The sequence below is a fragment of the Aulostomus chinensis genome, chromosome 17 (genome assembly GCF_037954235.1).
Source record: "Aulostomus chinensis isolate RoL2024-O1b breed Wild chromosome 17, RoL_Achi_v1.0, whole genome shotgun sequence".
Lineage (NCBI taxonomy): Eukaryota > Metazoa > Chordata > Actinopteri > Syngnathiformes > Aulostomidae > Aulostomus > Aulostomus chinensis.
In genome coordinates, this window is record NC_141336.1 from 23,713,495 (window position 1) to 23,728,826 (window position 15,332).

Genomic DNA, 15,332 nt, shown 5'->3' on the forward strand with positions numbered 1-15,332 from the left:
TAAAACGTCAAAATACCTTAAGCCTCTGTAAACCACAGACATTATTTCAGACATGATAAAATAAAAAAACTATTGACTTTGGGTAGAGGGAACTGGACATTCAATGATGCTGAGTCCTAGGACCCATTCCTGCACCACGCTACTCAGGCCTACTCATACCCCACTAAACTGAAAAAAAACAGACATTGTCTATACGCCTTGTGATTTTTGAACTTCTCAGAAGGCAGCAAACCAAACTCTTGTCTAATTGCACAATACATTCCAAGAGACAGGAACACTGTGAAGCCCTTCTTGACATACCCATAACACTGTATAGACTTAGGCAGCGTGCAAATAAAGAGAAATCAACTCAGTTATCAAAACCTGCTGGAACAATACATGTATCGCTTCAAAAACCCTGAACTGCTGAAGGGAAAACAACAGCAAATGTGTCTGGAGCAGGTATGGAAAGAGCCAACTTCTGCTACTTCGTAAACATTGTAAAAATGAAGCAGGGGATAAGAGAGACAGCTTGTCTCGTGTGTGTTATCAATACAGAAACCTAATTACATTTTGAATGTCAAATTTCTAACCATTGCATTTGTTTTATTTAATATTTATTGACACGGGGACTAATACTGATTGTCCAGCTGTCAAATGAAATCAAAACAGCTATTTGGTGTCAGTGACATGTTATTTAATAATGATATAACACTGCAAACCATGACAACCCCGTCCCCGTCCCCCCAAGAGACGGATTCTCTAACAGTGATTAAGCCTGACAGCACCATGAAGCTTTATTGCAAGTTTTGTGAAAAATAAAAGGAGGAGTTAAGGTGTTAAGTATGCAAACGTTTGCATTCATTTGCACTGGATAAATGTGGACATATTGAACAGGTGTAACAAGTCTTGTGTTTCATGCTGGCATTTTTATCGAGGGGATTTTGGATACCTGTTTTATCACTCCGTAAATCAGAAAATACTGTCAACAGCCATAAAAATCTATTTGTCCATGTGTTTTTTCAGGATAAATGTTTTGTATATCAGGCTGTGAGTGATATACGAACAAACCTCAGTAAAAGCCTTGGGCATAAAGGAAGGAATAAAACTGGAAGGTTTGGTGTCTGTAAGTGCTGCTGAAGTGGGGCTTCAATTTTGACAAAATAAACACTCAGCACGGTGTTGCACAATGGCGTGTATGGAGACCACATATTTGGCTAGGGGGAGTAGAGAAGCTGCTTTGCTGCTAGACAGAGCAGCACTCTGGGCAGGAGGCAGGAGCGAAAATAAACACTCCATGTTCACTTTTACACACGGTAGTGTAACAACTAGACCGCTGGCTGCATTTTGCAAGAAGGAGAGTGAACATGGAGGGAGCAGAAACTTAAGTCTCAGAGTATATAGAAGGTGTACGATCAGTTTCTTTAAAAAAAATAAAATACCAAAATTCAGTCATTCTTAACTCGATGGGACAGTGACTCAAAAGTCTGACATTTGACTACACGCATACTTTTGCTTTGCTGCACTTGGAATTGGAATCTTCTTCACTCTGTGTACCAGCAGACGGTTAAAGGAAGAACACTTGGTGCTCCGAGGGGACCAGGCTGTTCTCTCTGTAAAAGTTAAATGACATACATGATTGGCAAGTGGTGCCTTTTTAGATTGGGAAAAAATGTTGAAGTGAACCCTTCAAAGTCAACTTGAATTATTAATTATCCCCTTAATAAATAATTGCTGTCCTTTTCAATTTTAGTGTTCTTCTGTTGGTTCTATAGGGATGTCATAGAGGATCAAGGGTTTGCGGTTTGTCTCGAAACGTAGAAGCGGCCTGTGGTTGGTGCTCGGTACACCGAGGAACTTCCTCAGTTTATTCTGCGTTGTTTTTATTTTGCAGGAAAATGTCAAAGTTTGTGAAGTGTGTTTAATAGTATGTTTATTATGTGTTTTGGGATTTTATGTTTTAAGCCACCACCACTTGCCGTTCATGTTTGCTCCGTAATTCAATGACTGCGTCACAGAATCCTTGAGAGACTTTGAAACATTTTCAACATTGAAGTCTGAGCTGGATCCCGATCACTTATGGTCCCTGTTGCCAACTTCCCGTGGCAGCCGTATTTAATTATTGAAAATCGTTTAACTCTTAGAGGCCACGTGAGCTATGTTTCATTGTTAGACTGGCGAGCAGGGAGGGCTGGTGTGAAGATCAGCATGCAGCCAAGTAACCAGTTCTAGATGAATGAATCATTTGTGGAGTGGTTACAGAAACTACCAGTCGACCAGTCTTGGCAAAGGCGTACCTTGTATTGGACAGAAGATACTCAGAAAGATAAATTATGAAAGCGGCTGCTGAGCAAAAGCCAATCGAAACCCAGGCAGGAAACAGCTTGGAGTGTTCATTAATATTGAGACAGTAGTTCTGCCTGGGTGTCGAGCTGCATGGAGGAGCACTAAGACATCTACTGAGCACCATGTTTGATGGGATTTCAGTCACAAGTTTCTTTTTGATTCTCCTAAAACAGTGAAAGTGTGCTCTGTTGTTCCAGCCCCACTACACGGAAGGCTGTGGTTTCCTGTGGAAAGCAGCTCTTCTCCTTGCTGAACAAATCAATGTTAGCTGATATCTTTTGAATATTTTGCCTACATCATAATTTGGCAGAAACAAGGTTGTACTAAAGTCATTAAAGCAGAGAAAAAGGAATGAGGTGCCTTGCATGACGTCCCATCATTCCACCGACTGAAAGTAAGAGCCAATCAGTGAGAGCACCACAAAGGGAATTTGGGGTAAAAGTGATACTTCACAAAACTGTGTTTGAAAAAAAAATAATTTCATGTCTGGGTGCAAATTCCCTCTGATATATAGAACTGTAGTACTGTATTTTTAGTGGAATCTCTTCCCCGAGGTTTGGAATGGGATTGTTTCTTCTTATGCATCTCCAAAAGACAGGAGGGAAAGCTTCCATGCTGGCGCTTCACAGCTCATCTCAGCATTCTGACAGTCCTGCTTTTGACATCTTCCCTCTCTGCCTGTCTTCCAGGACTCTGGCTGGGCATCGAACTGGACAAACCCAGTGGTAAGAATGATGGATCAGTGGGTGGAGTGAGATACTTCAGCTGCCCACCAAAGCATGGGGTCTTTGCTCCTCCGTCTCGTGTTCAAAGGTGAGTGCAAGTCTTGTAAGAAATCTTCCAGTCTCAACCATTGATTCATGGAGTCCCCGTTGCATTTGTCAATGCCCACCCACAGAAATAAGAACAGATTTGTCAAAGAAGTAACTTGAACATTCTTGGGAGCAGATATTTGAAGAATTCAACATTGCCCTGAAAAGCCCGAGGTTGCACTTCATTGCCTTCATCAATACATCTGATGGCACTAATGAACTCCTTTGACAGTGTCATTTGTGCGAGTGTGACGTTTCTGATTTCGCCCTCTTTGCGGCAATATTAGTGATTAACATCTCAGTTGTCAAATGCGAGGCCCCGGGCTTCCTCACAACATGACTTCTCAATTTCGTGTGGCACCTCTTAATGACCCAGATGTTGTTACTCCTTCCTTTAAATATGGATTATGGATGTTGTGTTTGTCATGTTGAAACGAGAGCTGAGGGATGCAAAGAGGTTGAATTTTCACAACAAAAAAAGAAGACGTGAGTTTCACTGTGTGATATGTTTGAGAATAACTTTGTGTCATCCTGCTGCCGCTGCCAGTAAGAAAACAGGACATTTAAATGACGCTTGATGGCTTTTTTTTTTTTTCCCTTTCTACTTTTTTCTTTTTTTACAGAGCTTCTAACAACATTTTGCCACAGGAGGCATGATTTAGCAGTCTGCAGTTTCTTTGTGGTTCTTACTATAGATGCATAATAATATGTCTCAGCAGATAGCGGCCATATTTTTCATTTTTTAAACACAAAGTGGGAGGATGCATCCTAACCGACACCAGAGGAGAACAAAGAACTTGATCTGCTGTTGGTTTTGTTTATAAGGAAGCTACGGTTCAAAGGGAAAACAAATCAGATGTGATTATCGTAATGTTGGAGCGTTTTTCTGAATTTCCTGAACAGTATTGTGATATATTTATATATATATATATAAATATATATAAAATTACACTGATAGATATACAAGTACAGGGAAGAGTGTGCATCACCACCCTTGTAGAAATCAGAACGTATGTATCTAGTCTATTATCAGCAGTTTTTCCACAAGATTCTCCTGCAGACTCAGGATCTGCTTCCCTCACTGTGACTCTTCATCTCATGGGGTTTGGAGCACTTTTATTTACACATGAATACAAGGAGCTGCATCTAATTGAATGTCCTACACTTGGTTAGTGTCCAGTCGGTTTAGTAGTTAGTCTTAATGGCCCGTTGCTGTTCGCTCTGTAGAGCTCAACAGTGAGCTTCTGAACGTGAGAATCCCAGTCAGATTCCCAAGGGGAAGGCTGATTAGCAGCCTTGATGTCGCAGCCTCCTGAGGTGGAATCAACGTGAGCCAGCTGGTTAATGGTGTCGGCTTGGAAGCGTTCACAAGGAACCTGGTTTCCCTTTCTAACCGGGACCATTGAATATTTGGATATTTAGTGTTGATTGACATCATTGACAGTTCAGCTAGCAGCAGCAATTATGATCAGTTGGTCAAGAAATGTTTGGTTGGAAATACCATTGCAGTGCTATGGGTTTACTGGTTCCTGCACTCTTTAATTATGTATACAGTTGTGTTTTTCTGATATTTTTCTCGGCTGCTGAATCTAATGTTTTGTGGTCGTGTTTCGCCTGTTCACTGGTTGACTTAGTTCCTGCTGTAAAACACCTTGTATTAGCAATTTGCTGAGAGATAAATGGAAACTTCCAGATCTGTTCTGAAGGTGGCTCCTTCATCTCGCATGTTTACAAGCAGGTAACAGCAGGAAGGTCACATGGTGACACTGCACATGACCTGAGATTCAACGCTGCCTTTCTTTGTGAGACAATGTTACTTCATCAGAGTTTTGTCTTCACAAAAGCTGGTTGGGGGATGTTTGGATCTGTAGACCTCATTCAAAAGATGCTTTCGACTCAACCGCACTCGTCCCCCGAGGTGCCTAAATGGCCTTCTAATATATGGTCTGCTTGTGCTTTTACGCTATCATTTCCTAACATATAATTCAACCTTTTAATATGCAGAAAGGCTTCAATTATACACATTTCAATTTGATGTTTTTAATGGAAGCCTAGATGATTATAATAATGTACATCATCTTCGTAAATAATATTTAATCTCAGCCGTGCCCTGACTGACAAGAGTCATCTAGGAATATTTATAGATGCTGTGCAGATATTTTATGAAGGCTAAAAAAATGTGCCACCCCCTGTGCCCTGCATGGTAGGACGAGCATGTTTTAAGGTGATATTTTCTTTTCTAATAATTTTTTGGATCTAAAGATGATATCAAATGTTTTAGGGCGCCGTCCACCTGGAATTTAGTTGTGGTATCCAACATAAACCTTTAATCTGATACTTTGCTCCGCTGAATAGTACCAGTGATCAGTACTTTTCCTTGTAGTAATAAAACTATGAAATCCACACATCTCAATCTGTGGGTGTGCTGCTAACGTTAGCTTCAGCTGCTGCCAGGGACGTTGCCTCCAGGCTGTTCAGCACAGTTCACTCTCCAGCTGTAGATGTATTTTGTGTTTCACCAGCTGTATCCTCAGGTTAGGAGTGTCGCTATGGCCAACTGTGCATTTCAAATCACAAATAGGAAGTGTTGTGCGGGCCAAGTTTTGTAAACCATTAGCCTGACTGTGCTGCAGAGGTGACTTGCCATGGTCCTTCACTCTCCCTCAGATGTCCTCTTTGGCACAGATGAATAAAACGTGAATCGGTACTCGGTTGTTCTGATGTTATGTAATCAGTTCCCTCCACTAAAAAGACAAATCTGAGGCGTCTTCTGTTTTTAGCTTTTAGATGTTGAATGCTCCCAACAGCTTTTGCAGTTATATCGCCACTTTGTTAGCACTCAGGTTGTAAGACACATAGAGGCTTTAGAATTCCCGGTTGTGGTAATTACAGACATATTTTATGACACAGAACAAAATGCTGTAATATCTCAAGCTTGTTTTAACAGCGGACCTCACACATTTAACTAAAATCCAATTGACTTTGAGAGGAGGGAAGCGGCCGTTCACCAACGCAAACTTATTTATGGGTTTTTGAACTCATTCCTGCATCGCTCTAATCAGTAGTAATAAGAAAACTATTGGAATACAGGCAATCAAAATGGCCCGAGGAACGCTGGACTGTTTGCTAATGAAGGGGTGCCTGTTTGTAATTGAATCCTGATTCTCTCTTCAACTGTATAGCCTCCAACTGTTAAGTGTTGGCCTAACAGATGTGTTGTGCGCTGCTGTGGGTATCTATAGAGACCATTTAATCACGCGGATATGCACACAGTTGTTTGACTTGCATATTCAGGAGCCACTAAATTATTCACTGCCACAGACTGGTTTGTTTTGACATCACAGCTAATGCCAGAGGACCCAAATTGTTGACCTTTTTAACTGGATGGCACATTGACAGTCCGGCGCCTGAATTGCTTAATGAGTATTATAGCTGAATACAAAGAGCCAAGTTTAAAAAGCATCCGTAATACTGCAGGTTTTGATAGCGAAGAGAAGCACCAAATTAACACATTCCACTTAAGTTAAAAATTGACGTCTCCACCTGTTGTTACCCTGAGCTTTGAGTTTCAATTCCCCGCAGACCCTTGGGGGCTTTTTCAGGCAATTTCTCCTCTTCCAATGTCTTCATCGCTCTCATTTCCTTCCTGATGTTGATTCTGTTTTAATCCACAATTTAAGTCTTCCATGAGATAAAAGCTGCTTTTTGGAAGTCAGTGCCTTTTTTTTCCCCCTCTCGTGCCATCCTTTATTCATGTCTTTCTCTTTTCTTTCTTCTTAATTAACCCCGGGGCGCTGTGTTTTCAAGCAAGCACATGGTTTCCCTCTGTCAAATGGAGAATCTCACGTCCTCTGCATCCAGCAACTGAGTTTCTGCTTCACTTTTCTTCTGCTGTCAGCAGCTATCAAAACCCATTAGGAAAACAAACAGCTTTCCTGCACACACTTTTGGTTCTGTAGCCCACCACTCACATAGCAAACAAGGTAACACTTTTTTCCTCTATTTCTCATCCCTTGATACCAGTAGTCTTCCTCTTAATGGCTTTCCAAACTCTAACGGTGTTATAGTCATATTGCCACAAAGGAAACCATCAATAAGAAGGACAGGGGTTCTTGTGCAAACAGCAGAAACGGTCGTTTTTCTCTCGTCTCGCTGAGAGGGATTCATCGTCTGATGTGGGCTCAGTCGACTCTGAAATGCCGCTGGTATCAGTTAGTAGTGGACATCCTGGTTACTCTCTTGAATTCTCTCCCTATTCTGCATCACTGGAAATAGATGAGCTGCTATGATTAAATAATGTCAGAATACTAGTGTTCGTTCAACTAAAACTGGACATGTAGAACACATGAAAACACGTCGCCCCGGCTGAAAGTTCTTTTCTGAGTTGGGCTGACATACCTAGACTGCTCGTCCTGCTGGTCCCACTGGGGTCAACCAGTCAACAGTCATAGGGGGGCATCATGTAAACCCATGTCAGCTGACATGTCAACTGAAACATGTCCCCTTATTCACAGGATCCATGGATCTGTTGACTGCCTGTCAGAGCTCTCCTCGGCACGTCTCAACCGTCCCTTCAGTGGTGAGCGGTCCGCCGGTGTTGCGTGATTACTGTGGGATGCTACTGAAATGTGTCTGTGCATTCATCATGTATTGCTAAGCCATTGTCATGCAAGAACACACATGGAAGTACTTGACACTTGTGATTACCGTGCAGGGACAATCCGTCGCAGTTTCAGCACATCGTCAGCCATCGCTGCCCCGAAGGAGTCGAGCTGGAGCAGCCCAGTCACCAGGTGTGTGTGTCCTATTTTCCACCTCACATTTATGCCTCCCAAAGCTTTCCAGCTTCATCTTAATCCCCCACAGCAGCAGGAGTCAAACGCAGTGCTATTAGTCAGCAAAGGGTTGCTTTAGAAATGGCTACCGCATGATTGTGGGAATAATGAGAATGAACAGCAGATTGAGGATCAATTCCCCTGTGCGTCGCGCGCTTGCTCTCGTTACAACTCTCTCTGCTTTTCTCCTCAATCTTTATTTTTCTCACACTCCCATAATTCATCACCCCCCCAAAAAAAACAAAGTAGGAGTCGTTCCAACCCTCATCGCCGGCGCTGGAGCACCCTGAGTGGCGGCAGCAGCAGTGTTCCCGGGAGCACCGCGGGGTCCAGCCCACCACCCAGCTGTGACGGCCAGGCCCGCCTCCACGTGGGCATGCAGGTCCTGCTGAGCAGTGCCAATGAAATGGCTTTCATCCGTTACCTGGGCACAGCTGACTTCGCTCCGGGCCTTTGGCTGGGTCTGGAGCTCCGCAGCCCTAAGGGCAAGAATGATGGCTCTGTTGGCGGTCGCCGCTACTTCACCTGCCGCCCTGGCCACGGTGTGCTGGTCCGTCCCAGCCGTGTCACCTACCGCGGCATCAACGGTTCACGTTTGATGGATAAAAACAGTTGAGAATGGGCTCAGCTCCATGGATATGTTTATGAGCTGCTTCAGTCTTTTTTCTTAGTAAGTTAGTCTGCATTCATCCAGAGGTGGCTGGAGCTCCAGTTACAAAACTATCCATTAATAGTTCAAATTCAAACTCTTAGATTAGATTAAGGAAAAAATGCAGGAGGCAAATAAAGCACTTTATTCAATTAACTTTAAATTCTCATTAATGTGAGTCTTTGGCAGGAAGCGGGGTGGGGGTGGGGGTGGGGGGTGGGAGGGTTCTAACAGGACTTAAAATACTGCACTACTTTGATCGCACTGAAAAACATCAGTATCAGAATATGAGGTGGAATAGATGTGTGAACACCTGAAGCTCATTTGGATCCGATTTTTATCAGATAATTTAGGTTAATTTAGATTTAGTCTTCCCTCTAACCAAAAGTGTGTTGCAGCTGTGTGTGTGTATTAATTAACAGCACTTTGAAACAAAGGAGTGATTGTTCTTCTGGGCTTGTCATAAGCCCAAAAAGATAATTTGTGGAAGTTAAGTCAAAATTTTTTGATGCAATGTGAATCTAATTAAGCCATTAAGCTTGTACCAGAATAGAATTAATAGAAGCAGGTTCCTGTGACGTACATGAACTTTTAGCGACGTAAATAAAGCAAGTATTGTGCCGCTGTGAGGATAAACAGTGTTGTCATTTACTAAACTAGTACATCCTCAGGCCCAGCGGCTCCTTCCTGCAGCAAACTATCATTACTGTTGTTGAAGTTCTAGAAAACTCAGAGCAGCGTTATTGTATTTGATGCTTAATCAAAGCAGCTTGACATGGGACATTCGCAATCTCCCACAAGTTATAAGGACGGAGTTTCCTGTTGGATGAGAGCAACTCCACAGGTCATCGATTGTGCATGAGGAAAACAGAGTGTCTGTTCAGTAAAACACTCATGTACCATCCAATTAGGGCATGCAGGCCACAGCAGCAGGTGAATCTTCAATGGGCTTCTCTCATTGATCGGTCTGGTCAGATCCCCCCTGTAATTGAAAAGCAGAGGCGGTCCAAATCCAAGGTTGTCTCAAGTATCACATCTCTCGCTAACATTTGAGGTGAATCTTTTAAAAGCTTCCTGCTTAAACAATAAATGTTATTTTCTTATTTAAAAATAACTTCCCATTTGGGTTTAGCTCTTATGTGATCATTTCTCTGGCTTTTTTTAAAACCACATTTCAAATCTAATCAGTGGATGTACGCGCTCGGGAATCCTAGTAACGCGAGTGATTTCCAATTCAAAGCGGTTCTTGGCTCTGTCTTTTTGTGCGGAATGATTATTTTTCATGCTGTTGGTGGGTGTGAACATTTGAAGTGCGATTGTGTTTCAGAGGAGTTTGGTCAGATACATTTACATGTTGACAGTATTTGTACAAAAAAGACAATAAAAGCTTCTATTCTAACTTGACCTCATCTCCACGACTCTTTATCAAGTATACCTCTGATAAAAAAAAGGGATTCTTGACTCCCCCTGACTGTTCACAAAGTGCACAGGAGAGTCGTCTTCAGGGACTGAAAATGGAATCGCACAAACACTTTGAAATGGCTACACGTCTAGTCACTTACCAAGTCATTCCGCTGGGACTCATTTCAGTTTATGCTGGAGCAACCAGCTGCTGGAGCTCTATTGTTTTCTTACCATCAGCCTGGGTGTCAGTGGGGTTAATGTTCCCCACTCTACTGTGATTGAATGGATGTTTGATTGATTGCATTTATGCTCATTGTTGCATGTTTTGTAGTCCAAACAGGAGACACGGTGCAAGGGAAAGGATCCAGGGAGCTGGGCTGTCCACACCTCTGAGAGATTGTTTCAGGAGGTGAGAATGACCTGAAACAACAGACTAAAGGAAGAGTTTAGAAGTTGCTTTTCTTTAAATAATAATTTATTATTCATTTGTGAGCTGAAGACACCAAATTGTGAGCATTTGACAGGGAACACAGTCTAAGGGCCAAGTGTTGCTGTGGGTTGTGTGTTAGCTTCTAGAGGTCTGATAGCCACTGGGAGTACGATGCTTCGGCCACCTCAGGAGCGAGTAGCTGCGTGTGGTGAAGGAATTCAAGTGTGTTGGAGTTATGAGTGAGTGTAACTGTCAGACTGATGGCTGTCTGCACTTATGAGGGTGTTTCACCGGACAGTTTGAAGGCAAAGCTGAGGAAACTCACTCAGCTCTCGACTATCAGAGTTATCTAGTGTTGCTTGTGTTCTCCATCTTGTATCTGCCATCTAGAGCTGCAGTTCCCTCCTGAATGTGACAGCTGAAACCTGCTTTGCTCTGATATGAAAGGAGTTACTGTGACAAGGAAAGTGTAAATAAATTCCCTCCATTTTCTGGTTCAGATTCTTCCTAAGCTGCGTTTAGAGCATACTTTGATATGAAAAAACTAAAAAAACATAGTGAGGAGACGCTGGTTTTGGTATTTGTCTCTGTTGCGTATGAGAATGTCTGATTGCGGTGGACTTGTCCCAGCTGGTTTTGGTTGATTTCTTTTTTCTTCTGTGAGAGGTCAGTTGTGTGACACTGTGCTGATAGCATGCTGTGTGCATTTACCTGTTGCCACAGACCAGTCTGCTGTCCACGGGTTTACTTGGCCGGATTTAGATCACGTTTGGGTTAGAACTGACGTAAAAGAACAAGACGAAAGTTTGGCACGATTCAGGATTTGTATAATGAACTTTAAGGTGCGTTGCATTAACCCCCACCTGGTGTTGTGTCTCATGAACTGATGACAGTGGGGAACAGCAAATTCATAGCTGCTTCATCGGTTCTTACAGTGACTCTTTTTATTTTAAATGCCACTGCCTTTGTCACAGCCAGCAGTTTTAGAAGGAAAAGCGCTCAAACTGTTGTTCTTGCTTCTCATGCTTCTGGAAACAGCTTGCAAAGAGCAAAATTAGAGGAAGCCCAGTGGTGCTGCTGCAGTCTGCCTCTCTGCGTGGTGACGTCTTTGTTATCTGGAAATCACAGCCAGGCGAATGCTGTGTATTTTAACTTGGCTTTAGAAATAATGGATAGGCCTCCTTGCAATGCCCCATTTTGCAGTTTGACACGTATTTAATGTTTTTTTTTATCAGTAGTACAAAACTGAGATGAATGAAAGAAGCATGGAAGCTCAGACATACCACTGTGCGCTTAAGTGCACCATCAGCACTTCGTTGTAGCGCCCATCTCTGATGGGAGATCAATGATCTTCCTGAGACCATGAGGCCAGACTCAAGTCTGCTTTTTAACATGATGGAGAGCAGCACGGCGCCGCTGGCACCCAACAAATACAGTTTGCTATCGCTAGCAAATATGTGCTGGCAGCAGCACAAGTCTCTGCCTGGTGTTTACAATGCTGGGATAATCCTGCTGGGGTCTCCATTCACCCTGTCAGGGTTTATTTGTAATAATGACCAGCTCACTGCACATAATCCTGCTTATTACACCCATTCTTTACCAGGGCGAGGTGTAATTGACAAAAAATATTGATTAAAAATGATTTTATTGTGGACAAAGCTGCTTTCTCTTCTAGCACGACTGCAACCACTGCATGAGCCTTTCACAGAGACAGTAAAATATGAACTGGTACTTCATGTGAAGAGGCTTGAGGCCTGGACTCCGCAGGCCTCAGTTTTATATTACCTGGGTCTACTGGCCAGGCAGTTATCTTTATAAGCCTTGGGTCTCAAACTCTTAATATCTGGGGCCTGCTGATTATCCTGTCTTGTTCCTAAAGAGCTGCTTCCAAGTATTCCAGCAAAAAACAAGAAAAAGTCCACTTCAAATATTCAGCCTGGCTGGTTTTTGAAAAAGACATACTGTCGTGCTGATGAGCAACTTAACAGCAAAAGATAACGTTAGCTTAAAGCCAGTTAGCAAAACAAATCATAACGTTAGCTATAAAGTAATGGTGATTACTAAACGTTAGTTTAGCAATAAAAATTAACTCCAAAAGATAACATTGGCTTAGAGCTAATAGGAACAACAAAATATGAAGTTCACAAAGTACTAGGAATGAACAACAGAAGATAACGCAATTTTAGAGTTAGCTACTACTGCTGATAGTAATAATGAGAGGGCTTGAGGGCTGACTTGGATTACGATTGCTATATGTTGGGCTGTATGAAACGCTGGGGCGTCCAAGCTCGGAGTTTGAGTTCCCTGTTACAAGAAGAGAAGAAGCTTCTCCTCCATCCCTTCTTCCCTCTATCAAATAAATGCCAGGTGTCAGTAAGATCTGATCTGGATTTAGTTTGTGCCGAGTTAAATCCGAGTGCTCTTGTTGCACAGTACAGTGCAGGTCTTGCGTTCTCTTGCACTCTTAAGGGGTCTTTAGGGTCCATTCTCAGTGTCCTAGCAACATTTTTTGAACATCCCTCTCCTAATTTCCACATCTAAAGCAACAGTTAGGGCTAGTTTGACCTGTGGCTCTTCATCTTCAGGCTGGGCTTGTTACTCGTCCTTTCCTCCCTGGGCTCAGGCTTCATGTTTACCACACTCTTGAGTTCACTTCCCACTTTTTAGTCACTGTGAAGGTCTGGCGTTTCGTCTAATTTGCTGTGTACCCAACCTTCATACACCTCCAGTAGCCTTCTATCAAGTCCTGAATCCCTGTTCTTATGTAGACAACCCTACATTCCCCTGTCCAAGTCCACCACGTGAAGCAGGATCCACAGAGCTGCCGGGACGAGCCGCATCACTTTCTTTTGTTAAAGGTTGTTACAGGCTGGCAGCCGAGCTTCAGTGTGAGGGCTGGAGGAGAGGCCAGCAAGTGAAAATGGACTCAGTCTGTTATCTTGAAACTTGGTCCTTAGATTGCAGCACTCTTTTCCAACTAAGGTCAGATTGAATGTCAGTGAAAAGCAGTCTGGCATCTTTATAAGAACCTTAAGATTTTCTCCAGAACGTCTACAGAGACTTGTACTCTTATTGGCCTTATGTCCCCCTATTTTTCAGCTCTCCTTTTCTCTCTCAAGCAGTCCGTGTCCTCTCTGAGTCACGGCTCGGCCTCTCTATTTGTCAAATGAATAGACCACAACATAAAATAAATTTGACCCTGTTCCTTTATTCTCTCAGTTACTTTTAGGTGGATGTCATGAATTTTCTATTACGTACTTATTTTTGTCCTCTAAAGAGCAATAGAGTCAAGGCTAGTTGAGCTCATGCTTCAAGAAAAAGAATCCAAAGTGCGCAAGAGATTTAACAAAGCACAGTCCAATCATCTTGATGACAGAGTCAAGTCGGAGCAGTCACGACAGACAACCTCTGGAGGAGAACCTGAGACTCGCTGCTCATCGGTTCTCCTCGGACCCTCAGTGGGCAACGGGACAGCTCCTCGATGGCTTCGGCCGCTCTCGTGGAAATGACTAACGAGACAGCTCTGTTTATGTTTCAGTACACAACCAGCACACACCCAGTACACAACCAGTACAGACTCAGTACACAACCCAAGACGGACTCAGTACAAAACCAGTAAGGACTCAGTACACACCTACAGTCGTACACACCCAGTACAGTACAAAACCCAAGATGGACTCAGTACAAAACCAGTAAGGACCCAGTACACACCCAGTACAGACTCAGTACAAAACCCAAGACGGACTCAGGACACACCCAGTACAGACTCAGTACACACCCAGTACAGACTCAGTACACACCCAGTACAGACTCAGGACATACCCAGTACAGACTCAGTACACACCCAGTACAGACTCAGTACAAAACCAGAAAGGACTCAGTACAAACCTTATAGACTCTGTACACAACCAGTACACACCTAGTACACATCCAGGACACAACTAGTACGCATCAAGTACAAACTGAGTACACATCCAGTACACACTCAGTACAAACTTTCACACAATACGCAGTGGTCTCAGGGCGACACGCGCCGAGCACAGCGGGAACGTTCACAATGTTGCTAGGCGACCGAGACGCGCACCAGAATCGGTTGATGTCTTACCGTCAATCGGAGCAAATCGGCGCTGGTTCCGGTGATTGTGTGGAGGTGAGCAGCGAAGAAGAAGCGTGTGTTCACCTTCAAAACCGAGTTCGGGAGCTACGCTTGCCTCCAGGTGAGCTGCCATGGAGCACCTGTTTGCATGGTGGACCTGGACTGGTCAGTGGCTCCTGTTTTGTCTCCAGTTCCCGGGTTTCCGGTTCAAAGGTTCAGTCTGAGCTGCTGGTTTCAACGCTGAGAACTTCATACACACACCGGGCCCTCTGCTCTTCCTCAGTCCGACCGAATCCGGACTGGCCAGAACTCGGGTTCTCAGCTACTCGCCGTCAGGTTTGTTGCTACCATTAGCATCACCTGAGTGGAGTGACAACGTAGGAAGCAGTCTGACACAAAAATGTTACAAGAAAGAAATAAAATGTCAGTTTCGATTCGGTTGATATATTTTCTTCAAAATGGAATTACAATTTGATAGCATTATTTGTTTTTAAACGTTAACTTGTTAATTTTGCAAAAAAATATTTCTGGGATCCCTCCGCCTACCACTTGGGGGAGCTCTCGTGGTAACGGCGGTCTGCGTACTACGGTTCGTGAATCTCAATTCGCCTGTGGACGTGTCCTCGTCACTGGGAGCGGGTGAAACTAGTTTTCTCCTCCTGCTTGTGTACAAGAACACATCTCCTGCTTCCTTCATAATACACATATGAGACAGATTTTTCCCCCTAATTATTCTTAAGCACAAGAAAATAGACCTTGTTAAATACCCCTCCTCTGGTGT

At 43.3% G+C, this 15,332-nt stretch overlaps 1 protein-coding gene across 5 annotated transcripts in view; it reads left to right on the forward strand.

Moving 5' to 3' along the window:
* The window catches only part of LOC147246862 (CAP-Gly domain-containing linker protein 4), a 29,166-nt gene extending 20,349 nt beyond the window's left edge, over positions 1–8,817 (forward strand). For 3 of the 5 annotated variants that reach the window (XM_086182132.1, XM_086182135.1, XM_086182133.1), the window contains exons 12-15: positions 3,015–3,138; positions 7,652–7,716; positions 7,852–7,930; positions 8,219–8,817. In XM_086182132.1, the coding sequence (XP_086038258.1) occupies positions 3,015–3,138; positions 7,652–7,716; positions 7,852–7,930; positions 8,219–8,588 (638 nt within the window). In that variant the 3' untranslated portion in view covers positions 8,589–8,817. The remainder of the gene's footprint in view (positions 1–3,014; positions 3,139–7,651; positions 7,717–7,851; positions 7,931–8,218) is intronic. The other 2 variants (XM_086182134.1, XM_086182136.1) reach the window with 1 other exon arrangement.
* Positions 8,818–15,332: the final 6,515 nt, after the last annotated feature.